This window comes from Ciconia boyciana, chromosome 1 (genome assembly GCF_034638445.1).
Source record: "Ciconia boyciana chromosome 1, ASM3463844v1, whole genome shotgun sequence".
NCBI lineage: Eukaryota > Metazoa > Chordata > Aves > Ciconiiformes > Ciconiidae > Ciconia > Ciconia boyciana.
This window is the reverse complement of record NC_132934.1, coordinates 74603331-74630382: the sequence shown is the minus strand read 5'-3', so window position 1 is coordinate 74630382 and position 27052 is coordinate 74603331. Positions and strand designations below refer to the sequence as shown.

General features: G+C 38.1%; 1 protein-coding gene across 31 annotated transcripts in view; it reads right to left on the bottom strand.

The window, feature by feature from the left end:
• The window catches only part of SOX5 (SRY-box transcription factor 5), a 721637-nt gene that overhangs the window by 212851 nt on the left and 481734 nt on the right, over positions 1–27052 (bottom strand). For all 31 annotated transcript variants that reach the window (XM_072874906.1, XM_072874851.1, XM_072874898.1 and 28 more), the window contains one exon: positions 12527–12737. In XM_072874906.1, coding sequence (XP_072731007.1) covers positions 12527–12737 — 211 coding nt within the window. The remainder of the gene's footprint in view (positions 1–12526; positions 12738–27052) is intronic.

Below are 27052 nucleotides of genomic sequence, written 5' to 3'. Positions count from 1 at the left end.
GCATTTTTTTTCAGCAGAAAGAACAGGTTATAGCCTAAACCCCTACATCATGTGTATTATTCATCTAATAATTTTACGGTTAGTTACAGAATGATTCCCAATGACAGCTTCTTAATTCCTCTGAACTCAGATAGGATTGGCTTGGCCAAAGTTGTAAAGGAAGAATGCGTTTTGCCTGGATGTGCGTCCCATACCCCAAAGCTTCACAGGAGCTGTGAATCAATTAGATGACACAGCAAGAGGAAATGCATAAAAAAAGACTTAAAATAAAATAATCTTCAGTGAAATGTCTCCATATTTAGTTAAACAGCATTGCTGATTAAGGCTGTACATGAGCTCAGTGTGGAATCCAGAATTGTTGCAGCTGAAAATCATTAGCGAAAGCCTGCTGTCCTCTAGTTTCATCTTCATATATTAATTTCACATACAAGGAAAAGGAACTATTTTGAAATATGTTGCTTTATTTAAGTCTAGTGTATAGACATCCCAGCAAAAATACATTAATGTGCTTTACACTTTGCAACAAGACAGTGATCTTACAGGATTTGAGTGAATACACAGTAATGACTACAGTTAAAACCATTTTTCTGCTTAGTTGTTGACTTTTTTGCCTTTTTCCCCCCCCCAGTGCCTGTGGGAGATAAGACGCTCAGTTACTGAAATGGGATATGTGTTGTGGGCAAAACAGAAAAGAAAAAAAAATGAAAAAGGTTTAGCAAAAAAAGATCAAGGATGCACACAAAACTGAGAGGATTTTTCTTCTTTCATGTGATCTTTGTCTCTAGACTATTTACCTTGAGATTGTGTGGGCTAATCTACAGTACCAAACTAATGCAACATTCCAAACTGTACTGGAAAAACAGGACACTTGGATAACCACTTCCAAGTCGGGAGAGACACCTTCCTTTCTGATAAAGTACTTGGACACCAGTTGTAACTTCAGGGCTATATAAATCTTTAGCCATGATCATTCTTGCTTGTTGGCAGAGCAATACAATAACTGTTTTTTTGGCTTTTTTGAGGTGGGAAGGAAACTTCCCCTTGGGCATATGGGCTGGGCCTTTGCAATTACAATTCCTAGATATTTAGAAAAGATTTATGAGAAATGGCCAAGTAGCATGTCCCCCACACAACCAATTGGCAGCCATGGATAAAAACACTGCTGGACTTCAGATCCTCTTCTAGCTGTCATCTCCTGTGCTTCTATTATTTATTCAGAGAGTCAGTAATTTAACTAACTACAGCTAAAAGGCTCAGAAGAACAACTGAGGTTCCTATCCTTCCTTGCATGTTGCAGTGCATGAACATGTGTCCTAAATTGTTCTTTCTCCCTGACAGGAAGAATCCGGCTCTCCATGTCACACATCTGTGGCTCTCCTTCCTTGTGCTGTATAAGCTAGTACTTTCTATACCTCCAAAAGGCAAGTCTGGGTGCTAATTCATCATGCACTATATTACTTAGACACAAGCAGTCTCTCACCATCGAGGAAATCTGAGTTTCTAGCAATTAATGACTGCACAGACTTTGCTGCTGTTGTTGTTGTTGTTACTTTTCAGTTCTCTTAATAATGTTCTTTCTAGGAACAGGCATAAACCCTGTCTGTATAGGGATAAAAAAACCAATTCACATTGGGTTCTTTACAAATCCTGTATTGGGTCAAATGTTGCCTTCTTAAAGCTCTTGCCATATTCATTGGGAGCTGTGAACTTAGATCTGCGAGCAGAATTTGGCCCACATCATTCTGAAGTGTCTATTAACTCTCCCACACTCAGAAATAAATCAAGACAAGATTCCTCTCAAGCACAATGAGCCTAAAATATAAACCATACTGCTCACAACGGGGAGACCAGGAATTCAACTTCGGTCATATGGTTCTCTCTTCCTCCCTCCGACTCGCATCAGCAAAAAGGAGAAGAGGGCAGAAGGCTCATTAAATCCCAGGATGTGGCCTGCACAGGGCCCAACCAGAGTGCAAGCCAGCAGGAGCCACAAAAGGTGCGTGCGTTCCCTCTTTCAAAACCCCCAGAGTTGAGACGTGCCGCGGTACATCTCAGTCCCACTCTGTTCGCTTTGAAATTAATCATTTTCCTCCAAGTTGAACGTTCCTCCCCCCTAGCCCCCCCAATTCTTCCTTGCACAAACTTGGGAGCAGCCACTCCTATTTACACTGTGCCGCAACCCCGTGTTGCCACCTGTCAATCAGAGCTCCATTTGTCTTCAGGAGGGTGAATAAAGAGGAGGGGGAAGGAAGAAAGCGGGAGGACCTCTGCATTGATCAAAAATGTTTGGGGCGGAAAGGAGGGGGGAGAAAGAGGGAGAGAGAGATGGAGATAGATTAGAGGGTAACAAAACTAGAGAGGAAGATAAACAGAGCCAAAAAGAAAAATGTCCTTTGTTCATTTAAATGGCTCTCTGCTCCCAAGCCCTCTGCATGACTAATGCCACGCTGTGGTGTGTAAACCTCTTGGGCACATAACACAAACAAAGCATAACTCGGCCTGAACAAACAAAGGCCTAAGCAACAGTGATTGAATTCATCTTAAAACAACAAATCAATTCTTCCCTATTAATGCCCTAAATACCAGCGTAGGAGCACTGTCCTGTTGTAATAAACAGCCATGTGTTCAATTACCGTCTGTTTTCCCAACTACTGCTCTCTTCAGTAATTACACCATGCAATGCATTCTACATTGACATTATATTAATGTGCTGGGAGGAGAGATCTTAAATACGAATTAAATCAAGGCTAAACATCTCAGAAAGCCTTATCGAGTCGCACAAGTGCTAACAGGGCATTCTTCAGCAGAAAGCACAGACTGATTTTTCTCCTCGTGCACTTTTTACTTTCATCCCCTGGCTAAATAAATAAATTGAAACGCAAGCTTGAAAGAACTCTATTGCCCCAAAGACCACCATGGTAAACCTTTCATAAGCTCTCGAAAGGTCCTCTTCACCTGTACTGCTCAATAAGGAGCGTTTCGTAAGTATCAGCTTACGTCACTTCAGCTAAACAGCAACGACAAAAACCCTTCAACAACAGACAGGTGACAACAAAGCGAGGCAAGAAAAACAAAAGCAGAAAACTTTCTGGACTGAGACAAACGCAGGAGAACAAAAGTTTAAGAAAAGGTTTCTTACCCTTTTGCAGAGCCGTCAAACAACTTCTATTGACTACTGAATAGCACACAGCAAACAGACCAAACAAAAGATATGATGAAAGACGTATTTACTTGTACAGGGCTCCTTCCCCCCACCTCAACCTTTCTTTCCATTTCATATACACCCACACTGCACCGTTTGCATTGTGTTGTTAAATAACCAATAGCAACCCAGATGAAACAGTGGAAGGGTTTCTATGATGCTGTCAAGCACCAGACAGATGCTTGGCAGTGTCAATATGGTTCTTTACATTTGGGTTGTGCCAAGGTTTGCAATGAAAAATAAAATAGGAATAACAATAATACTTTGAGAGAGAGAGAAAGATGGCAACGAGTTAGTGCACGGACGTGCAATAAATTTTTAAATCAATGGAGTATCGTCCTACCTGCTGGGTTTTACTTCAACAATTTGAACTGTTATGGAAACAGATAAATAAAGCTTTGCTTTTTGCCTGCGTACTGGATTGCAAGAATTTTAATAGAAAGCCAAATCAAATTCTGGGGGTGTAACGACTGCAGATTTTTAGGCCCTCTAGAATAGACTCATAGGCTTCTGCTGCAAAGACATGCCAAGTATGTCTAACGTGAAGTATGATAAACTTCCAAAATCCGTTTCAAAATAAAATGTCCTAGGTGCTGCAAAACTTTGCTGACTGAGGCTTCAGAAGATATAGAAATTTGCACATTTAGAGGAAATCAAATTTTCAAAGCTTTTCTGAACTAAAATATTAGTTTACTCTGAAAACCACAGTGCACAACATTCAGGTACATTTAAGTGTCTTTATAACAACTGCTCATTTGTCCTCCTCAGGTCATTAGATACAAAAACACCCCTGAAACCTTCCCAGGTTTTGAAACTCATTTTTCTTTGACTAGTTTGAATTTTTTGATTTCAGCTGCCAAACCAAGTCAGGGGAAAAGCTGTTTCCACCTGACCCAAAATGTTTTATTTAACCCTAATTGAAATGTTTTCATTTCTCTTTCAGATTAATCATCTTAAACATCTAAAAACAAAAAATGTCATTTCCAGTGAAACATTTTGTCTAAAAATGTTGACCGTTCCAAATTTTCTACTATTTTTGGCTAAAATTAACTTGTTGAATTACTAAATGGTATCAGGCCTTACTTACTATTTAACGGGTTTTAGGGTTCGCCCCCAACTCTTCTTTACTCTGTTTTGAGCACTTTTTGAATTTATACATTACAGTATAGAAATCACACACATACAGCATGTTTTCTCCTGAGGCAACGGAGAAACCACAACACAATGAAACTGTATGAGAAGAAAAGATGATGAAAGCAGTTCTGTCTTCCCAGTACAGCTTATTCACAATGCAGGAGATGCATACGTTTGTGTAAAACTAGCAATGTTCAAACCACCTTAAAAATATCAACGTTAAACAGACACCTAACTAATAAAAGTAAGCCACAGCTTCAAACTTAAGAGTGTTTTTACAAGGCTACTTCATTAGCTAAACAAGCAAGTGGGAGTTGCTGCAAATGTTGCTCCTTACTATCCTAGAGGCTTTCCCTTGCTTCGGGTAAACAGAAGACACAAGACAGCCTTGTGAATAGCTCATGGCACAGACTGAGATCTAAAGCTAATCAGACAGGATGATAGGTCATCTTAATCAACTTCAAAAAGCCAATCCACATGCTCGTCCCAGCTCCTCGCCTCTCCTTCCCTGGTCGCTCTCTCGCTCATTTGGCCGTATTTTCCCCTTCCCCCTCCACTTACTTCCTGCAAATTGTGCTGTTAAGAAAGAACGCAGGGAGCCCTTCAGGTCTCAGCATCCTGGGCGCAGGTGGTGGGGAAAACTTTGAAGTGAGCTCTCCACTAACTCTAGAGCTGGCCGTGCCTCCTCCATAAGCAGCTCTTATTAAAAAAAAGACCAAGTATCCACTAGAACAAAACCAAGCAGGCCTATTTAATTAGGGCAAATGCTTGATATCCACTTCTTCATGTTAAACCACACAGTCACACGAGCCTGGGAGGTCTGATTAATTTTAATATGCACGGTTGTGACAAGCGCCTCGGGGGTGAGAGAGGGGAAAAAAAATCCCACAAACCCCACTAGCTCGACAAATAGGTTTCAGCTAAATGTTGCGTATGTTGCCCAGATTAAGATGTTACTATTCAGCAAGGGCTTGAACCTTTAATATGAGGGACAAGAGGCCTGAGAAACAGGTGGCTCGCTCTTCACTCTTGAATAAATGACATCCCCAAAAGCTGTGGCACATAAGCATACAGAAAGAGCTGGCACACTCCCTTGTGTATATTTGTATATTACCAGTCTGGGTCAGAGGTTTCTCCAGCAGTGATCCAAGGAGTGAAACGAAGCTCAGAAAGCTAATGGCTTTTCGGGGAGGGGTAAATTTAAAAAAAAAAAAAAAAAAAAGGAGCGCAAAAAATGAAGGCAGACTGCAAACTCATCTAGCTGGAATACATTGGGGGCAACAGGCACATCAAAATGATCCGGTGGTAAGAGTGGCAGCAAGTTTTGAAAACCCCTACTGAAATTAATCAATCACGGCTACTGAAGAGCCTGGTTACCTGGGGAATTAGGGGCAGACAGGAACCCAAATAATTATTTTGGTCTTGGTGAACCTCTTATATGCTGCACTGTAAAAGATGGGAAGTGAGAGATCAAGCATTCTGCTTTGGCTGCTGCTTGTCCATTATTATGGAGTGAATGTACCCTGGAAGGAAATTTTAATTATGGAGATCCATCAGAGAAGACTTTCATTCTAAAACAGGGAGGGGGAGAGGGACTGCATCTTCTCTCCAAAAGCAAAAGTTTCCTGACTCTCACTTGACCATAATGCTTTCTTCTATATTTAATATGCTGTATCAGCACCTCAGATGCCTTTATCAAAAGAGAAAAGAAAAATCCAAAAGCTACAAACCTTTGAGGATGTAAGCAAGAGAGACTTGGAAGGAAATCTAAGCAAATTTTGAAAACATCCATTGAAATAAACCATGACTATCGGGCTAAACTATTAGGAAGGAAAACACTTAAAAACTGAAGGTGACAAATGAATAAACTTCACTTTGAGCAAGTAAGAGCTGGCAGGGCTTCAAACTAGGCTACCTCTGTTCTAGAGTTAAAGCACTTGTTAATAAAGGTTTAAGCCACTGCAGCATTTAACAGTGCCTTCTCTTCACATAGGCCTACTTCATAAACTTCATCTTTAAATTTTTTTAAATTATTTTTTATTTTTATCAGCAGTATATGAATGCACAATTCCATATGGCAGGGTCCTTGAAAGAAGTGCATGGAAATTTGATGCTGGCTTGCTCTACAAGGAAAGACAAATTTTCTGGTGACAGACTGCATAGATGAACATGGAACCACAATGCACTTGAAGCATCCTTCCACAGCAGCAGGAGTGTACGAACAAAACTTAAAAGTACTCAGCTGCAAAGTATCCTTGTTTGTCCTTCAGTAGAACAGCATTACAAAGCCTCTTCAACACGTACTTTGTCAAAGGGACAGCAAAGAACCAAATAAAAGAAATTCAAACTTCAACCAATTAGAGTATCCTTAGGCTTTTCCTGAATCTGTTCACTTTACTTCTTCCCATCTCATCAGATGTGATTTAAAAAGAGGAGTCTGCATTTCAAAGGCCTCCCTTCTTGTGCCCATTAAGGGTCTGCTTTGGACTTTATGGCTTAAGAAGAGGGAGACCTCTTGATTTCTTTACAAGATAAGTTGATCAAAAGTTTGACAATATTAGGAGATATTCTGGGATCTTATTTCAACTAGAGAGCCTGAATTCAATATGGTTCACTTTTATAGACTACAGAACTGCTTAAACAACAGCCATTTAAATTACCACAAGAACAGGTGCTGTGATTTAGAATGTAAACTTAAACATCAAACACAAATAGCCTTTGGGGGATGTTCAGAAGACAAAAATCATGCCCAAGAGGCCTTTCTCATCCCTTTCTTTCCGACAAAGTAATTACTTATAGTATCGCAGCATACTATAATACACGAGGCTCTAGTACTCACATTGCCTGTTAAAGCCCTACAAACATATATATTACCTGCTTACTAAACGCTTGAGATTAATTGTTCCTGCTCAGAAGACCTAAGGACTAGAAGATAGAAATTTTGGAGTAGGAACAATATTAAACACTATATATACATAATTCTTGTGTGTGCATGTTTGAATATATATGTCTAAATATATATGTCTAATATATGCACTTTATATATGTATATCTGCGTACATGTATTTATATAAAATTCAAAGTATTCATTTAAATGGCCAAACCAAATTGAGTTTCACAGGTCCTTATTATAGAAGAATGAGCCATGCAGGTGAACGAGTGTACCCACATATGCATACGCTCATATGTGCAGTCTCTGTGGTCAGGTAGATGCCCGTATGATCCCTTTTATCTGGAATTCCTACAAATTCTGTACAATAACATAGATCTGGCCTCAGAAGATACAGTATGTAAGTTTTAAAGACAAACAGACAGATACATAACCTGTTACAAACATATACGGCCAAAAGGGAAAAAGAAGATTGATTCTTAATTAAAAGTTAGGAGATGTAAAGAGCTGGTGAGTACTCTGGCTTATTCTAAAAATAGGAGAGAATTTACTTGTTTGCCTATTTTTTTTTTCCAGAAGCCAAGCTGTACGTTCAGAGGAAAGGCTACACAGATTGCAGAGATTTAATTTTCCACAGGCACAGGCCATAAATTAAAATACAGCAATCCAATCCCATTAATAGTGCAAGAAAAAGCTAAGTGGCTGCTTTGGTCTTTGCTTTCATGAACTTGTGTCAAGCTCAGTGACTTCAAAGAGATTTCCATTTCATTTCTACAAATGAAGAGAACAGACAGACAGAGAGTCTCTGCCATCCTCTGATGCTTTAAGAAAACAGAAGAAAAACATGCCTGTATCTATCTCATTCGCCTAATGATTTTAGCTGCAAAAGAAATCCCATGGTCGGCAGACGACCCTCAGGGCAAGGGCTTGAGGTCTGTCACTGTATATAAGGCTTCTCCAAACCCACTCCATTATCTTCATTATTGTATACCAGGAATAAAAGGGGACTGACTCCTGAAGTTCAAGTTAGAAAGGACAGAATGTTTCATATAAAATAACATTGTGTGACTTCAGTAATAGGTTTATGCCTTTGGGGGCCTAATACTACAGCTGCATGTAAGGATTTTCTGCAGAATTTGAGAGAAGAAAAAGGAGCACTGTATTAGCAACGAGTAAAATTCCACAAGTTTTAGATTCACTGAAACACTCTATGTCTCTGTGTCAGCATGACTCATTGTCAATCTTTCATACATACTTTCATACAGCAAGAGTAAAATGGCACGTTTAGGGGGAAAAAAAAAGAGCATGGAGCTTTAGAGCTAAGTATAAACCCCTGTGAAAACCAAAACCATACACATATGCAAGGAGGAAAAGAAAGTGACAAGCTTTTGGAAAGTTCTTAGGAATGAATAGGTAGCGTGGCTTCCTATGGGGGACGTTAACCAAGGGCATATATACAACAAATCAACATGGAAACCATTTATATGAACAGTGATGCTTCCCTTGTCAGAGCATGTGTGGGTACATGTAGGTGCGTACATATATGCGTACATATATGCGTACATATATGCGTACATACATATGTGCATTCATGCACTCTGAGCGGTATGTTTCGTAACACTGTAAAAATCCTTGTCCTTTACTGACAAAATTTACTAAGTATTAACTCTTAGTTTCTAACAAACATAATTTAAGAAAACCATTTACCTTATATAAATAAAGTTTCTTAAAAACAGTCAGACCTGTTATCAATATTTTGGAGTATCTCACTTGTTCTCAAAACCCATTTAAGAAAAGAGAAGTCCTTTTCCTGACTGATATGAGGTTTGGATCAAGACCTAAAGTTGTCTACCAAGCCCTTCTCTTTTTTCTGGTTTTGAAGAAACAGGCCATTTGAAAGAATGCTTCAAAAGCACATTTCCCACAGTAATTCAGAAGACAATTTCAAATAATAAAAACAGAGCAAACACAGCCCATTGTACAAGTTAAATAATATATAAACTTTTGAGTACATAGAGAAATGGGAATCTGGCTCATATCTGGTCTTTGAAAGATTCACAGGAAATTGATTTAATTAAACTTCAGCTACTGGTGCAAATGTTTCCCTTTCTTCCCAAAGAGAAATAAAGTATTGTATTATTGTTGTTGACATAATGCAGCAAAGCTTAACCAAGATTCTTGGTCTTCTCCTACAAAGCTCCATGAACTAGCAAGACTAAAAATTATTACTGAAATACACAGTGATCATGGCCTGTTGAACTGTTACCTACATGTACTACCAAAGATTCCCACTTGTAACTTACCTTATTCACAGGGAAATTCATTTGAGCTGGATAGGCTGGAAGAGAGGGCTAACAAGAACCTTATGAAGTTCAACAAGGACAAGTGTAAGGTCTTGCACCTGGGAAAACATAATCCAGGAGTGCAGCACAGGCTGGGAAAGGGACCTGGGGGTCCTGGTGGACAACAAGCTCAATATGAGTGAACAGTGTGCTGCTGCAGCAAAGCAAGCCAACAGGATGCTGGGTTGCATCAACAAGGGCATCACCAGCAGAGATAAAGAAGTCATTATCCCACTCTACTCAGCACTTGTCAGGCCACACCTGGAACACTGTGTTCAGTTTTGGTCCCCACTGTGCAAAAAAGATGTGGACAGGGTGGAGAGGGTCCAGAGAAGGGCCACAGAGATGATCAAAGGACTGGGAAGCCTGCTGTATGAGGAAAGGCTGAGAGACTGGGTTTGTTCAATCTTGAGGAAAGAAGGCTTAGGGGAGACCTTATCACCATGTTCCAGTATTTAAAGTGTGGCTACAAAGAAGATGGAGACTCCCTTTTTACAAGGAGTCACATGGAAAAGAGGAGGGCTAATGGGTACAAGTTACTCCTGGGGAGATTCCGATTGGACACAAGAGGAAAATTTTTCACAATAAGAACAACCAGCCATTGGAATAATCTCCCCAGGGAAGTGGTGGATTCCCCAACATTGAACACTTTTAAGATTCAGCTGGACAAGGTGCTGGGCCATCTTGTCTAGACTGTGCTTTTGCCAAGAAAGGCAAGCTGGACCAGATGATCCTTGAGGTCCCTTCCAACCTGGTATTCTATGATCCTATGATTAATATGCTGGTTACCTGGCTAGCAACCAGTGACGACTGACAAGTTTACTTTAGCACTACATGAAGAAGACATGACAATAAGTAGATTTTCTGGTGGAGTTCATACAGAGAAGACATTGTACTTGCAGTAGTACATACTTCTTTTAGGGAAAGAGATTCATATTTGTGGAGGATCTCTAAGAACAGTCTTGCCCTCTGCACCTAGAAATGTATATTTTTTAATTAGCCACTCTAAAAACAATCATGTTGGCTGAAGGGGAGGGAGACTTGTCAAAATGATGTATTTGCCCCTCACCACCTTTCAATGCTCTTATGCAAGTCTAATTTTCTTCCTAGCCAGCTCACCTCTCTGGCCTCCTTTTGTTTCACGTCCCATTTCCCATTCTCTTCTAACTTCTGAACTTTTGTTAGTTCGCTTTTAAGGAGAAAGGAAAAAAAAAAAAACACCTTTCCTATTCATTTTTTCCTGGATGGGGAGTAAGCAGAGACATGAATATGGCACCCTCATAATGATTTAACTAGGGCTTAATGAAATTTTCATCACAACCTGCTGTTCATTTTAATGGCCTTTGAAAGACAATAGAACAATGGCTAGAGGGAAGAAAAGATTTTCTGTTGCATGCATTTGCAAAGCCCAACATTCAGTTGCTCCCCCTCCTCTCTCTCCCAATCTCTTCACAAAGCTGTAGGTCTTTTTTTTTGTACTGTATATTTTCATTTTAGTAGAGCTGAGATAATGCACAGGCTCTGTAACCATTCTCATGTCTATCTGTGGCCTTTCCTTAATGGAGTCTGTGCAGCTTGTACAACCTCATACTCAACAGAGTATTTATACATTGCCCAGAACCCCCTGTTCTTTCCTCTCTCTAATATAAAAGTCTGGTCTCCTTCCCCCTCCAGCCCATACCATACACAGGAAAGATCTCTTCCATTCAAAGGCACAAGGTAGGTCATGGCACTGACCATTAAGTCAACGTAAATGCAAAACGAAATGCTATGATTACACATAGTATTCAAAAAAATGCTTAGACAAAGAATTTGTTTCTCAGCAGACCCTTACTGTGTGCTCCAGTGAAGAAGAGAAGACTAATTTACAATCCTGTCATGCTCATGTATGTGACAGGGTGGCTGTGTTTGCATCCATATTTTCATTCCAGCATGCAGGTTGTCCTAAAGTTTTCTTGTAGGTGCTGTCAATTAATGCTTCAACACTGAGGTGGGCTCTGAGCGCCATGCTTTTAAACATTTGAAATAGATTTCTACAAAGGATAGGCGGGTGTAAATGAAAATGAAGTCTTATTACTGTGCATTAGGGAATAAGGCTCAGTATGTTCACACAACATCAGCTGGCTCGCAGTCCCCTGGAAATCTAGCTGTAAATATGCATGTGGGGTACCTATGGAGAACACAGTGAGAACCTTCCAGTCAGGGGGTTGACTCTGCCCCAAACAGGCAGGAATTGAATATCTTACTTAAAGGAAAGCTGTTCTGTGGCTTCTCAGAGGCGAGATGTTCAGTCTTAGTCTCAGCCCACAGAGCACCAGTGGCATCGTCACCGACTGGACATACAGTCTCAAAAAGAAACTGATTCTCCAGAGATGATACCTATACGCCAAGGCTGAAACTTGCTGGCCAGACATAATGCAGAGAAAGCCTGTACTGTGTCTGTTTGTATAGTACCTGCATTACAGATAAACAGAGGATGACATGATAGGACATGCTCCAGACAAAAGCTTTCATGAATTCCAAATTTAACTTCTTACCTTTCAAATAATGACATGCCTACTAGATAATTTCACCAAAAAATTGACATTGCTGATAACACTTCTTTTTGCTCTAGAAATAGGGGAGGGGGGAGTAGTGGTGTAAATGACCCCCAGGCTGTTAAAATTACAGTGTTCATTGTACCCATGTTGAGGAGGTTGCTGTGTCTATTGCAACTGTGACAAAAAGACCACTGCGTCAGACAAAGGCTCACATTTGGGAAAAGCTAAAAATGTTAGCTGTAATGGGATATTGCTGAAATTTATCTCTAATATAGACAAGAACTATGAGTTCTTTACTTTGATTTTGCTAGCAAGAAAAAGCAAATGGAGCAGAAAATGGGAAGATTAAAAAGTATACATATCCGAAGAATCTGGAGAAAAGAAAACAGAAAATTTTGGCCAGTTTCCCAGGCCTTACCTTCTGGCTCATTTTTGATGAGCTCTTCCATTTTTCTTTGCTTAAGGGTGTCTACAACATCCGCTAGGCTCCCTTTGCGCCTTTCAGGGGTTCCCAGGGCTGTGCTGGACAATGATTCTCCACTCTGACGCCCACCTTCTTCTGCCTTCAAGGGTGAGGTAGATGAGTTGTGCGGGGCAAATGAAGACATCACTTTATTGCCATCAACTTCCTGAAAGGGGAGAAAAATGAGATGAAACATTTATTTATTTTCTTAAAAAAGAAAAAAATAAAGATGGAAAGAAAGAACAATCCTTTGTTCTTTGAGATCATTGCTGTTTGTTCTTCTGTTGAAACCTTTAAAAAGGCATGCAATGCTTCAAAAACACCCAGAACAAAGCCTATCCATAAACCATAAACCAAGATTACAGGCTGAAGCGAACAAAGATCAGTTTGCAGGAGAGAAACATAAAATACAGTTTTTCCCTAATTGAGAAGTGTTGTACTCATAGGTTTCCTAATAACAATGGTATTGATTACCTTTAATTGTTTGTTCTTTTACAGCTGTCTTTTGAAAAAATCTTCAATTTTTACAAGGACCATTAATTTCCTGACTTTTTATAAAGTAATTGTTGTAAGAAATGAAATAGTAACCAAATATTAAATGCCCTTCACGATATGACTTATTTTAACTCACAGTTCAAGTAGTTTTCCCATCTATAAGGGATGAAGCAATTGTTTTCTGTTTTCTAATTCTCTTTCTATTCTCCTCTTCCATCTCATATCTTTATTTCTTTTAAAGACAGTATTTTTCACAAAGGTGGTCCTAATGACTTTCACTGGCAGCACAATGGCAAAACTCTGTGACTTCCTGGAACATACACACAATCCTCCTCACGTGAGAGTCCATAGAGGTCTACTCATTAATTTTAATGGAAACCAAAACTGGTTCCAGCATCTTCAAACTTGCCTTCATTAATGTGAGAGCCTTCTTCTCCACACCTCCTTCAACATAAAGCAATGTTCTCTGCATATATTCCTTTCCCCTTTTATGTCCCTTTTATACCCTACCCTTCTGAACACATCTCTGAAAGCCTTTTTTTCCTCTGCTAACATATGCCATCTATACCTTGCAAAACTTAGGTCAATGTCTCCGAACAAAGCTTGCTGCAGAGTACATACACTGCATAATATAATGCCGCAAACATGAACAGTTTTTATTTTCATCAGATTCTCCAGAGTTTTTTTTTTTCTTTTTCATTATCCTATTTCCTTACATTTTTGTATTCCAGATGTTTAATGAATATTATTTCTAAAAAAGTCACTGGACCATCTAGTGATCTGAGTTACAGACTTCGTTGAAAAAGTCTTAATTTTTAAATTGTTTTCATTTTACAGGGTATGAAAGCAACACATAAACTATTTTTAGTGATTTGTGTTATAATTTTATCTTTTTTTTCCTGAGGAATTGTTGGTGTCTCTGGTTTAATAAACTCCAATATTTCAGAAAAAAATGTGTCTTTTCATAAATAGAACGTAAATTGCTGAAAATGATCTCGCTAGAATTTGAATAAAGCAACACGGACGATATGAGGTAAAGAATGTTTGATGGTTTTTTTTCACAGACTACTTCGTTTTGGCAAAAAGATTACCTTTGGTTAAGAAAACTTTTAGTGCAAACAGTTTTGAGCAGCTTGAATGCGTTATACTAGTGAATAAATTCCCTAACAGAATCGGATTTAACTGAGATTACAATCTGGGCCATCATATGCCCCAAAAGCCAAACCCAGTGATGTTAATGAGAGACTTTCTACTGACGTCAATGAGCTTTTGACCAAGCCCTAAAAAATCTTCCGACTCTAGTCAACAGAAATGCTCCTTTTTTTTTCTTGCAACTCCCTCCATTTTTGTTCTGCACCTGGAAAATTACTAGTTGCCAACACTGGACTTCAAAAATGAGCTGGAGCCAAATGTAGTTTTTTTCACATACACAGACCTGAATAAACTGGTTTTGAACACTGGTCTAGATGAGCAAAATAGTTAACTTCAGCATCAGTTCAGATTTTATCTAACATTCAAACCTGTTTCCACCAAGTGGTATTTTTTTTCCTACAGACAAGGCCAAAAGAGGAAATATCTTGAAAGCTGCTTTCTTATTCACACTTTGAAGACAGATAAGCCAAATAAATACCAACATTAGTTACAGTTCTTAAATCTACCTATACCATCAATTATGTACAGGAACAGTATAATTTCTAATTTTACCAGGAACTACTTTCTTTTTTTTATTCGAAGTAGGCCCCAAAGACACTCACCTGTGTTTCTGTGTATGCCACACATTGGCCACAGACACAAAGTACTCGTAACAGCTGCCTAAACCTCAGGAATCATCATTACTGCTTCCATGTACATTTTGGGTACAGGCAAGTGTTTTTATATGTACAAATATATTCTGAGTATACGACAAGTTTGTTATAAGAGAAGCAGCATAACAAGATTGCATAATATGTAAGGTAATACAAGGTTATTTTCAAAATCACAAATTGCTTGGCATTCAAATGGAACCCACAAGTATTTTCAAAACTACTAAAATTTCCCTGCCTCTCTTTCTGGGGAAAGGACGTGTGAGGGGGAGAGGACAAGAGAGTAGTTTGTGAGTAAAGCATCATGAAATGACTCTGGATCCTTAATTCCTTGTTCTTTTACATGTTCTGTGTAACCATGGAAAAAGTCACTTTTGTTTCTGCATTTCAGTTTCCTATCTGTAAAACAGGCACAAAAGAAGTAATTTCTTATGTTGGAAAGGTCTTGCAATGATAAACTCATCAATAACACAGAGACACCCTGATACTACAATGTTGGCTGAAAGCATTTATATGGTACCACAGTTAAGAAGACTTTGTAGCTGGACAAAAAAGCAACCAGAAGTGTTCTACACAGATTTTTTTAAAAGATAAATTATATATTAAAATATACATCTAAGTAATCATCCCCAAAACAAAATGTTTCCTTAGACTGCTCTTGTTATGTGTGCATGTAAGCAGTGTTTGCATATCACATACATGGGCTATTTATACACTTGTGGGGTTTAAGATACGCTCCACTTAATCAAAACACATATACAGTAGGGGAACAGCTGCAATCACATCTCAGTGGGCTAAATTATGGTACACCAGTGAATTATTCATTCAAAAAGATCTGTAGCAATCACACATTCATTGCGTGATTTGCAATCTAAGAGGAATCCTCTCCTTTCCGAACCAGCGGATGAGGGCACACATCAGCTACTGCTGTTGATGACAGTTCTACATGTATCCTTTAGCACACCAGCTCGAGAATCTGCCTTCCCCACTTGTCCATGATCTTTTTATTCTGTCATTCAGAACAACAACCTGAAACGCTCAACTATTATCTTGGCTTTCACTTTATGTCCCTCTGTTTTATTTTGCTCTTTCTTATGTCATTGCTGGGGAAAGTGAAAAAGAACTTTCAGTGGTTCTGGATTTTTACTTCAACCACATAAAAAGAAAGGATACTTCCACATAAAGCCTACTCATGTCAATGGTTGTATAAAGCTAAAAATCTTTTAGCAAAGAAAATCCTCTGATACTATGTATGAGAGTTTAACTATCCCCCTGAAAACACTCAGAGAAGTCCTTAATGGCAAGAAAGAGAGATGTCAGCAACAGTTCTAAATTAATCCCCTGAGAAGGAAGTTCCCTCCCAACAAGTGAGATTTAGCAGGTTCCTTTCTTGAAAGGACAAATTCACATGGCTTTTTTCAGTTAACTGAGAGAAAAGCAACACCCCTGTGAAGCGTGGTATTAAAGAACCTAAATATCTACTACTGACATTTTAAAATGAAGTCCATCAAGCCACACAACAGACCTATCTCTCAGTCACCAAAACAGTGGAAAAACAGACAGTCTTTTACTGGAGAACAGTCTCCCTCAGCTGCGTAACCATTTCACCTGTTCAAGTTTGATTACATTCCAGCCTCTGGCACTGTTAATCCTGGTAACAGTTTTATGCAGTTAGCAGCTGCTTCATGGATGGGGCTCTATTGTTCATTTGCATTGCGAATTGCTCTGCTAATGCCTGCTGGCACAACATTTCATCGAACTCGGAGCTGGGGTTGTACTCACCAACACCTGATGCTGCTGCTGCTTGCTTTTCCCACTTCGGAAAGGCAGACAAGGACCTACACAGATCCTGCCGAATCAAACACCCTAGGGCCCTTCTTTCCCCCCACAACAACAGCAACAAAAAAACCCCCGACTGGCCCACGTTTCACGTCTTCTGCTTCTGTTCCAAGCTAGAATCCACAGGTAGACTTGTTCATTTACAAGAAAGTTGCCTCTATATTGCCAAACAGCTTTCCACCTATGGAGGAAATACCTCTTCCAAGGTTTAATGATAAAACAGGCTTCTGCCCTTTCAGGATGAGGTCAATAATCTTCCTTTGTTAATCTTGGGCAAGCTTTACTTAATCTAGCCCCCTTGTCACCTTTGTGATTGACAGGAAAAGTCATGTCACTGGACAATGGACTTATCCTCACTGAGCAATATCTTTTTTAAAGATTACACAATGTTACCCTTGCTCTCATAAAAAGCGCAAATACTTTGCTGTTAAAAGAAACTATTCATTCCAGCTGTATCTTTCAAATTGTCTCTCTCCATTTCCAGGGTCCAACTGAGGCCTATTTCAGTTCTATAGAGGGACAGTGAAACACTTAATGAAAAGAAACAGGTTGTACTTGGTGAGATTTCCAAAATATCTCTTAGTGCTCTAAGGAGATCTCATCATCTTCTTCCTCATCTAGAGACGCACGTTATTCCTATCTGCAATTACACTCTAGACAGAAAACTCGGCTTCTGTGACATTAGAATTTTGTCCCAAACCAACCAATAATCGAAGCAGAAGAAAACTCAGAACTAAGTCTGAAACTGTTAATTACCACCATATGGTATGCAAGGAGGCCGCATCTGCAGCAAAAAAAAATATTATGAGAATCAAGCTTCTGGCTTTGCAGCCAAAAACACCTGGAATAAAATACTTGTATCTTTAAAACAAGCACTGATATAACTGCCTGATTTTAAGAAGCCTGTGATCCGAAAAGCAACCTAACAGGTTCTTTTTTTCCAAAGCTGGAATTTTGCCCATACTTTGCTCTTTTAGAATGTGTAAAGAAGATACGAAAGCAAATTTTTTTGCTCTGCTTTCTACATTAGACATGTAGGCCTATCTATTTTATAGTCTCCATAGTGACCAGGAAGCTGGTAACAGTATGACGTAAGAGATAATCAGAAAACAGAATACTTCACACGTCTGAAGACAAATGATTCTTAAGCAGTTTAGTACTGTTTGCTATTTATTTTACTTAATAAACTTTTAGGAAATGAATATCTATGTTTAAGATTCAACAGCATAGATACTTCAAGTGAAAATCTGAAAGCTATAAAAACACTCCCAAAGCTCCCAGGAGGTCCACCAGCAATTATGAGAAAAACCAAACTTGACATTTCCAATATTTCTGAAGGTTTAAAAGAAACAAAACATACACATAATATTCACAAATCAAGAATGATCTTTTATTTTTTTCTTAACCTTCCATTTACAATCTTTGCCTTAATTAATGTAATTAACTGTAGGAGCGTAAGTGCCATCAGCTTTCAATGGGAACTGTATCTTCAAATCACTTAATTGATTTGGAAAATTCCTTCTACATTCTATGTCATAGGGGCTGTAGGGCAGATATTACCATAAACCTGTATGGTTTATGGTGGCTGTCAACCTGGCACCTTCAGGAAGACAAAATACATATTCCACAAGGCTTCCCAGTGGCCACTGTTCTTTTTACACATTAGAATTTCTTTGCTTCTGTCTTACATTTAAATAGGTCTTTTGTCTATAGGTTTCCTTCACGGAACAAAGTTGTTCATCAGTGGTGGAAAGCAATGATCCCAAGGAGATTTAAAAGAAACAGTGGAGGATATAGTGAGAAAAAGGGAGACTATGTAAAAGGGCATAGAGGGGGAAAAAAGTGGAAGAGGATAAATACACAGTTAGGAAGTAAGAACTGACAAGAACACATAACCCAAGGAGGGATAAAAGAGATGTCGAAGGGTGTCACAAATGAACTTAGAAAGATATACATCCATAGGCTATGGTTCTACAATTAGATTCATGCAAACTGACAGCTATTCTTATATAGATTGTTTTTTCTAGGACTGTGGTTTTAATGATGATGAGGAACTGAAATATAATGGAGAGTGAAGAAGTTGATGAATGGATCTGAAGAGTCAGCTGAAGAGGTCATCATGGCAGAGAAGTAAGAATTTTACCTGAATTAGGTGAACTAAAGACAGTAAATAGAGATGTGCATTTTTTTCTTTTTACTGTGATCATGCTACAGTCAAGCAAAATAGATTCAAGTCAAATCTTGCTTTGGCTTTGCTGAGATGATGTATTTGGGACTCCATAACCCATGTTCTGGAAGTATATACCAATTATCAGATTTACAGAATCCTGATCATATCTAGCTCTCCCTCTAAAATGTTAATACTTTGCTTGGTACTGCCTTTTTTTTTTTTGGCAATCATTACTATCTCTTGTCCTTCAGGTTGTATTTATTTGACATCAACTGCTGTGTCTAATTAATGACCTGTTTTTGATGAAGCAGAAGATATACTGGCAGAGGTTTCAATGGGAAGACTAACAGGTATTTCCAGTGTTTGACATCTATGAACCTGGTTGAAAATGATTCGAAGCTCAAAAAGAAGACCATCTGCTCTATGAACACTGATACACCAGACACTTTCCTTTCTTCTACCTTTTTCCTCCATATGTAAAGCTGAGACACAAATAAATATTTCCTGCAGCTTAGGACATTTTATATAATTGATGTAAAAAGCCTAGAGATTATTGGACCACCTCATGGCGGTTGTATTTTCATTTTTATTGATGCAATAAATAGTCAGCTCTTACATTACTCTGTGGTGCACTACAGCCCAATCATCTGAAAACGGAAATTGGGAACTCTCCCATATATCAAGCGCCACCCCACAATATCTGACAGTAACACTGAAATGTACTTTGATTTTTTCCAAATACCATGACACTCAGACTGTGTCCATAACTGCACAAGCAAGAGAAAATTTCAAGCACTTCTAAGGTTTGGAGATGAGTTGTAAGAAACTGTTCAGTTGCGTTCACACAAAAGAAATAACTTATAATCTATTTTGCATTGATTCCTAACTTTACCCTCTGTGATTTACAGAACATAGGAGCAGATTTTTCAAGGATTTAAAGTATCTAAAGATATAAGGAGGTGCTTAGTGATTTTTGAAAATGCACAGTAATATATATTAATTTAATTCCCACTGATTTCATTATAAGTCCCTGAAAATAAAGAGTTGGAACCAGCACAGTGTGACTGTCTGACTCTCTGCACTTCTTCAACAGACCATTATCAGACCATCTATAGTACAGAGCACAATCTGATAACCGATGCTTTAAGACAAACATTTTTTCTCCTCTGGCTATTCTGCATTCCAGCCCATCCCCAAACATACAGCACAAGTTTAGTATTTCTTACTGCTTATCCCACCATTTCTACTTGATTTATTACAAATCAAAGAATTATACACAAACTGTGGATCTGTTTGTAGTAAAAAGTATATGAGGAAAACCCTGTGAGTGAAATTTTAGAACCTTTTTATATTGGATATCTAACAGGTTTTTTTTATTTATTTTATTTTGTGCTACAGATTTTGGTTTTATTTTTAGCCCACCTCTTTGTCCCATTTCTTGCAATGAAGCGTTCCCCCATATATAAAACTAAATTGCAAATCTTTCTACAGAATACAGATATTAAATATAGTAAAATAGTAACAACTACTTTTTATTGGGTAAATGTGGTTAGTGACATAATTCCTGACGCCCATCCTCGGACCAGATCTCTCCTACTGCTTCTTTCTCCAGCAGAACTCATTTTAAGAATGTAATATAGGATTACATCTATTTGCTCTCAAAATACTTGACAAACAAAACTGGCATTTTGAGAACTAATATGTTAGCTATAACCTGCAAAAACAAAGAACATGTTGTACTATAACAGCCTTGTTATCTTCATGCTAGTAATCTTCATGCTTAAAAATAATAAATAAAACTCTGCAAACGCACTTTTAAGACTTTTATGATCTCCTCCTTGGGGGACTAAAGATCACCCTTAAGACCTTGCTAAACAAAAAATAAGACTACTTATCAAAACAGCTTGGTAGAGTCTTCAACATACATTAAATCCTTCTATTAGTTTGGAAATCATGCGGTATAAAACTATTATCTTTGTAAAAATACAAGCTTACTAACCATACAACAACTCCGGTATTGTGTTATAAAACTTAGTTAAGTGTCAAAAAACAGTTTCATCACCAGCTTTCTTACTATGAAACAAACCCATTGTCTGTGCTAACTCCTAGAGAGAAGAGGAGAGGACCACGTGAACAGAATTTAGTGATATAATAAAAGGAATGCCAAAGGCTAGCAATGGCTCCAGGGCTGTTCCCAGCTACCCAGCTTTCACATTACGATTCACCACAGTTTTCAGACGGGAAAGGGATGTAAGATCACCTCATCTGTTCTCTGGTAGCCTACAAAAAAATCGTACCAGACAGATATACTTCACCTCATGCCTTTGTCTGGGTGTCTGAGAGGACAGTAAAGACAAGCCACGTACGATGTGGTCAAAACTGCGTCCTCTGTGTTGAGGACAATTTGGAGGATATCTTGTCTGGAGAGAGCAACTCTACAAACTGGGGAACAAAAGAAAGGAAAATATCCCGCACCCGTAAGGGCCTGTGCTTGTGTTCGTACTGAGGCAGCGCGATTCTGCCAAGTACCTCAAGCAGGTACGTAACAAAACAGTACGCTCAGCCCTCTGCTGTGGTCCCTTGTTGCTTCATTTGGGCTAGTAAAATGTCCAAGACAGACAGTGAAGTTTCCCATTCTCCCTACGAATATTCTACACAATTAAAAAACAAAACAAAACAAAACAAAACCCCCAAAACCCCAAACCCAAACCTCACGGCTCTGAAACATTGCCTCATATTTGCTTCCTTTCAGCCCAGAACTCTTCTTATACAGCTGCTTCTTCCAGCGCTCTGGACTATTCCTTTTCCATGTTAGAGCTTGTACCATCCACATCTTCTTGGACAGTTAGCATATATTTACTTTGTTATTACTGGCCCATATTTAGCCTTTCCTCTTTCAGTCTTCCCTCACAAATCAGCTCCTACAACTCTTTAATAATTTGTTGCTTGCATCTGAAATCCCTCCAATTTGCTGACTTCTCTAATGTGGCCAGAATTGAACACATTATTTCACATCTAATCTCAGCAGAGTTATGAGGAGAGGGACAATTACCTCCTTGTTACCGCCTTTTTTTGCTGCCTTGCTGCATGACAAGCTCCTGTCTAATTTGTTTCAACACACCTAAACCTTTTTCAGCATTACTGTTTTCCAAGTGCCTTACTCCCATTGATTATCTGTGTTTCGGATTACTTTATCCAGCTGTATCAGTTTGTAATTTTACATTTGATTATTTCCTGCCATGCAGTCTCCCCTTGATTCCTTTGATACTACGGCTCTCTTCTGCCTGGTGCACCACTGGCAACTTTAATGAGTGTATTGTAATTCACTTGTTCTAACTTCTATAACAACATATTTATTTATCCATATTTCTAAAATGTTGCTACAGGCGCTCACTGTCCTATGAAACCTGTACCAAGAACTAGACAGCTTACAGCAGGCAAAGTACTACCATAAACATATTCCTTTCAGTCCACCTTTTTTTCCAGCCACCTCGGAATAACGCAAGAGCTAGATGTTGCGACATAACTAGGAGGCTCTGACAGGCCAGGGTAAGCAAAAAGGTACTATAATGAAGGCCACCTGTGCAGAGTATATTGCCCTAGGAATTTTTTCCTAATTTCTACTGAAGGAATTCCTCTAACGATCTCTGCCACTGTGGCTTTTCAAAGAAGGTACCCATCTTTTTCTGACATTCAGTATATCTGCCCCTTTCTACTAGTTAAATAAAATCATATTGTACAACAATATACAACAATCATATTGTATTCTACCCTCCTCTCAACAACTTAATGTATTACCATTTTTCTTTTTTTATAGTTACTTTACCTGGAACATTCAAATGAGATGCATGAAAGACTGTATGAAGAAAGCACCTTGCAACACATGCATACTTATGGACTGAAATCCATGCAAGTTCCACTAATCAACCCTTTTGGAATTTGTTCTTTATACTTTTGAAGATCTTAGCCCACACATTTAATATGAGGAATCTTGCACATATCCTTCATGAAGGGTAGGTGTGTGGCTAAATCCACTACACTTTTAAAATAATCATGTTCTGCTTTATATATGTTTTATATTGTTCATGAGCCTTTTCATTTCACATCTATTTATTTACTTTTACCGTGTATTTGTTCTCTTGCTTTTCAAAAGATTACAACTAGACTTACAGGATGGTAACTGTCAAAATCATCTTTGCCTCCATAGAGATTAATATCACTTTATTTCTTTTTCTGAAAGCAATCTTCTGGAAGTTCTGCACAGGAAATAACAATAAAAAAAAAAGGAAATATATATATTCTGTGTTTATCAACACAGAATAAATACATTCACAGAAAGTCAGTTCCACAGAAGATGTTTACAGAATAGGGATCAATCTTATTTGGATCTTATGCACTTCAAACAGAGGATGGTGTTTGATCAGAGAATGCCAAATATATCAGAATAATTAATAAAAATTAATATGATGAAAGTCATTCCACATAACATTGATACATAAATGTAGTATGTATTAGAGCTACTCAAAAATTTGTTAATTTTTGACACAAAATCCCTTTGTGATATTGCATATAGGGCAAATTAGGAAATGACATGAACTGACTTGCCAGGTTCCAAAGCAAGGTAATGGCAGAGCACATTCAGCATCCAAGGGTTCCTGGGAACCAATTCTCTGTTCACTCTTCTTCGTCTTAGTACACCTCAAATGGTAACATTATGTTCTGCTCAGGGGAGCAGCATGACGCCATTTTATCATTTAAGTCCCATTCTAAAGCTCATTCAAGCAAAGCTTAAACAAGATCTAAAATGCACATAGACGCTGCACACAGGAGCCAGTTCAGACTGTGGTTGAGTGATGCAAAAAACCCAATAAATTCTAATGTATGACAGATTTACAGTTGTTCTCACTCTGCAGATCAGTTATTCTTTCTTCTGTTCCTTTAAACTGCAGTCAGTAGTATACATTGCCTACGACGAAGAGACCTTTGTGATAAGATGATATCAAGGGATGTTGTGACACTCCTGATTAAGAATTACACAGTAAGCAAACTGTACAGAAATGCTCATTTTCCTCCCCTTTCTCATCACTTACCTAAATTATTCTGAGTAATACAAATGATCTTTACCAGCTTTAAGGCAGTTCATTCTCATTCTCTTATGCCATTTTTTTAAATAAATCATATTCCTGTAGCTGATTAAGACCACTATATATTTTCCTTAATAATTAATGTTGTGCAAAGTTGTATGTCATGTTCACAAACAAACAAAAAATCCCAAAGAATATCTATTCTTCTACAGTCATAGGCAACTACCCACCATCAGCAGAGGATGAATAACTTTTGCTGGAATTAGCCTTTCTTCTCCAAGCTCCTCTTTGAATCACTGATTTCTGAGTATTCCCTGTAGTTTTCAGTCATCGTGAAGTGATGCTGAAAAACCCACAGAATTGCCCAACCCAAATAAGAAAGACACAATTTTCTCCACTTTGGCTGGAAAGAATGTAAGCCTACTTTGTGATGAGGAAGCATTGGTTGACTAATAGGGCATGGTTTTACAAAATCTGTCTTTTTCTGACCTTAAATTTATCAAGGGTGAGTCTCAGGACGAGATCCAGCCAAGTATCACTGTGCCTACCAGCACTGAGCTGATGTACAGAAGGTTTCTAACAAAAAGTTCTCTGCAATCCATTCATTATACTTAGCAACATCAAACAGGGAAAAATAATTAAAAAGCTCCTATTGAGCACCTGGAGACCTTGAGTACAGACGGGGGTGAACACAAAGACAAGGTATTTGGTTATAAGAGTCACACTTCATCCTTTTTTATATATATATATGTATTCATACACATTAAAAAGATTACAGTACATTTTAGAGGGTTCTCCTATTTTTCTTCCTCACTTCTATTCTGGTCTATGAGTGTCTACACTTACAGTATACATATTTAAACATACTCAAAAGACTTACATAAAATTTCCTGATTTAAGTTTTTTAATCTTCAGATGTACAAGTGTGTGGAGAGTACATATTTGAAAAATAAATTGCCTGAATAAATTGAATTATGTGAAGTAAGAGTGAAAATCACATGCAAATGATATTATAAACAGAAACTACTCTGAGAGCTTATTTGTACTGTACAGGCAAAAGCTAGTTTCTGACATGTAAGACCAGTCCATCTGAAAGGCATCTCATCTTCCTTACAGTATCTTTGACAGTACTGGAAATTGCACTTACACATTTATATAAAGCTCTTCTCAATACATTTTGGCATTACATTTCTGTTACTCAAACATTACATAGTGTCTCATAACTTAAGTTTCAAAGAAACTTTTAAAAATAGAGGGCCGAAAGAAGATGTTACAATGACACTATGCTGCAACTTCCGATATACCTGACCACTGACTGCTTTCTTGAGTAGTAAATGTAGTACATTTAGTAGTACATGGCTATTAATATTAGCAATAGTTATAATATTACCATTTTGTTTCTTTCATCAGTATCACATATTAATTGGGAAGCATGTTTGTGTCATTCGTAGAAATGCAAGGTACTTTCCTCCTTCCATCCATGCCTTATGTTAAAGAAAAATTAAATTATTTGGAAGGAGCACATACATACTCTGCCAGCTGGCCTGTCTCTCAACCCAGTTTTACACAACTTTATCAGTTTTCCTTGATTATTTAGGAAGCAGATTCATAAAATAAGGAAGTCTTTACATTGTAGGTTCAAATTCACCTCAAGCCTATACAAATCAAGATACTGTTATCAGACAAGGAGTTGGTAATGTGAAAAGATTAGATGATATATAAATCACAGGTACCCAAATCAGCCAAAACATCATCTTCAAAGGAGAAAATCTGGGATTAGGAATGCCCATAGAACAGAACAGGGATGCACAGTTACATTTGCAGTGACTAAACGGAGGATTTCTGAGGACTGTCTCAACAACATCCTTTTGTAAGCATTTTTCCATTAAGATATTAATTATAAGCCTGATTCTCCTGATTTCAGCCCATATTTATTCTCTAAAGAAGCTGGCCAGAATATTGAATGATTAGCAAGAGTTTCAGAAGATCTCCATCAGCAAATTGCATTTACCTCCACAGGTTATTTTCAGTGAAAATGGGATCACTTGCTCAGAAGACTAAACTGTTCTGGAAATCTCACTTCCAGAACACGTTATACGTTAAGCCTTTGTGTGCAAGTTTATTAATTTTCATCACAGCTATTATTCACTTAAATAAAAAGTAGAACTTTGTTCCTTGGAAGTAACAGAATGAGTCTTAGTACGAGAAAGGTCAGCTTATGCACAGTGTACAGTTCATAAAATATGACCAGAATTAACTGTGAAAATTTCTCAAAAGAACTAGTAGTCTGTCTTAGGTTTTACTCTTTCGCTTAAGCACTGATGAAAAGAAACACTCTCTTACAATATCCAGTAAAGATACTAATGAAAATAAATGGAAAATAGACAGTAACAAACATCTTTGGAAATTGCTAGCCATTCTTGTGACTACAAGGGTTGCATTAATTTTAGATTGGCACAGATTAGTAGAAGTTAAAATGCAAGCATTTGTGTTCTGCTTCTGCAACAGGTGAACCTCCAACAATGTATGGGTATAAGCAGAACAGTGGCTTTAAAATGTCATTTTTATTCAACTTATGTGCTCCCCATGTATTTTCTGAGTCATGTCTATCCGCTTGCTTTATTGACTAAATTTTTTTAACAGCCATTAGTACTGAAGAGTCAATACAGCTACAAAAGAAGGAACTGGACTCTGCTTTGCAGACATATCATCAACAAAATAGTCAGTTAAGTACCATTTGCAAAATGTTTATTACTAGGGATGATGTGAGGCAAAAAGGACACAGCTTTATTTTCAAACCCCAGGTTAAGTTAGCATTACAGGCAATTAATAAAAATATCATATTTTTATGCAACTAAATTTGACCTCTAAAGCCACAGCAAGACAGAAAACATGGGACCCTTTAAAGTCATTTTTACAGTCATTTATCTGACTATAACCACACTTTAAAGCGTTAAGGTCAGCTGGTCATGAAGCATGAGCTACACTTCTGACTAGCATGCACCACATTTGACTTGAGAGTAAATAAGGGACTGACACTCCATTAACCTTCACAAGTACAATTATTCATCAAAACAGTTCAAAAGAGTAC